Source organism: Octopus bimaculoides, chromosome 1, assembly GCF_001194135.2.
Source record: "Octopus bimaculoides isolate UCB-OBI-ISO-001 chromosome 1, ASM119413v2, whole genome shotgun sequence".
In the NCBI taxonomy this organism is placed as follows: domain Eukaryota; kingdom Metazoa; phylum Mollusca; class Cephalopoda; order Octopoda; family Octopodidae; genus Octopus; species Octopus bimaculoides.
Genome location: NC_068981.1, coordinates 4,225,091 through 4,227,146, shown reverse-complemented (window position 1 = coordinate 4,227,146; position 2,056 = coordinate 4,225,091). Strand labels below are relative to the sequence as shown.

General features: G+C 39.1%; 1 protein-coding gene across 1 annotated transcript in view; it reads right to left on the bottom strand.

Annotated features, from left to right (window-relative positions):
- The window catches only part of LOC106880950 (hydrocephalus-inducing protein), a gene marked incomplete at its 3' end in the record, with an annotated part of 180,276 nt that overhangs the window by 158,124 nt on the left and 20,096 nt on the right, over positions 1-2,056 (bottom strand). The window contains exons 10-11 of the mRNA XM_052974127.1: positions 1,002-1,501; positions 113-264 (exon numbers count right to left, since the gene is read on the bottom strand). Of these exons, the coding sequence (XP_052830087.1) occupies positions 113-264; positions 1,002-1,501 (652 nt within the window). The remainder of the gene's footprint in view (positions 1-112; positions 265-1,001; positions 1,502-2,056) is intronic.

Sequence of the window (2,056 nt, the reverse complement as noted above, 5' to 3'; positions counted from 1 at the left end):
ATATATATATATATATATATATATATATATATATATATAGGATTGAATAGAATCTAGGCATATCAACACATTGGACACCTGAAATGGTTAGGTGCAATAGGAAAGGGTTCACAGTGAGGTAAAACAACCATGAAGGTATCTTGTGTTAGTAAGATATTGTAGACATGTAAGTACCAAATATAATTTAAACCAAAGATCTGACCCAGGGCTGGTTCTAGGTGTGGCACAGGTATAAAAAAAGAACGTAAATGGGACTTAAAATTTCTGACAGCCATTTGGGTAGAATTTTGTTGATATATTCAAAGATTACATCATAGCATATAAAGCATCATCTTCAGGTAAAATTTTCAACAGGTATAAACAGGTGAGATAATACTTTGATGATAATGAATCTAACCAACATATTGAATGCTGGTTGGATTCATTATGGACTATATGCTATGATGTAATCTATGAATACATCAACAAAATTCTACCAAAACAGCAGTCAGAAATTTTAAGCCCCATTTGTGTTCTTTTATATATATCTACATAGGCACAGGAGTGGCTGTGTGGTAAGTAGCTTGCTTACCAACCACATGGTTCCGGGTTCAGTCCCACTGCATGACACCTCGGGCAAGTGTCTTTTACTATAGCCTCGGGCCGACCAAAGCCTTGTGAGTGGATTTGGTAGACGGAAACTGAAAGAAGCCCGTCGTATATATGTATATATATATATATATATATATATATATATATATATATGTGTGTGTGTGTAAAATGGTGTATTTTACGTGCCACCTGCACAGGAGCCAGTCCAGCGGCACTGGCAACGACCTCGCTCGAATGATTTTCTAAACGTGCCATCGACACAAGTGCCAGTAAGGTGACACCACAGCTACAAAAAAATCTGCCTCAATAAACTGCATCTAACCCATACAAGCATGAAAAAGTAAATGTTAAGACAACAAAGATGATGAAAATCAAAAACACATTTCTACTTTTTTTATTTCTAAACTCACCTGAATTTGAGTTCCACTGGTTGAGGTCGACCCTCCACTTGAAATCTGAAGACTTCGTCAAAATCTCCCAAACTACTCCCTTGAAACTTTACTCGTATTGCTTGGTGACCTCCCGGTTGGACAGTTCCATTATTCGGTTTGAAAGTAAAAAAGGAGGCAAATGTAGAGACACTTTTTTGGATAACATAACTGGCATGAATCTGTCCGTGATTAGCTAAAATCACTTCATAGTAATGACAGGAACCAATGAAAATCGGTCCAACATTCATGACATTCACAGACAGTTGAACTTTGGGTCCTTTCCCTTCACCACGCAATTGCAATGGAAGACGGTTCTCCCTACCAGTGATTTCGCAATATGCCATTTTAATATAAGACTTTGCTTCCAATGGTTTGAACATAATATTTATTTGCATTGTTTGGTTAGGCCAAATCTCTCCTTCAATTGGTTCAATCTTGAAGACTTCATCATAAAACAGACCACTGCCTTCTTCAATCAACTGTAAAGTAATAATGAGAATCATATTCGTGATAAAAACAATTTCAAGATAACAATTATTTCCAGTAAAACCATCAATGAGTAACTTGCTACAAAATTAAAAAAAAACAAAAACACTTCATTTCTAATACAGTCATGGGTTGGACAGGTTGGCAGGAGCTGACAAGCTGCAGAGCTGCACCAGGTTACAATTGTCTGTTTTGGTATGGTTTTTACAGCTGGATGCCCTTCCTAACACCAACCACCTTACAGAGAGTACAGAATATACAATATATTGGACACGAAACTCAGCTTGCAAAGACCTGTTGGGGCAAGTGAGATCGAAACTGAACCAAATTCGATGACTGGCACCCGTGCCAGTGGAGTGCTAACAGCACCATCCGAGCGGGATCACTGCCAGAGCAGCGGGATCACTGCCAGAGCAGCGGTCTCGCTTCCGTGCCAGTGGCATGTAAAAAGCACCATTTGAGCCCGATTGTTTCCAGCTTTGCCTTACTGGCACTTGTGCTGGTGGCATGTGAACAAAACATTGGAATGACTCCTGTGCAGGTGGCAC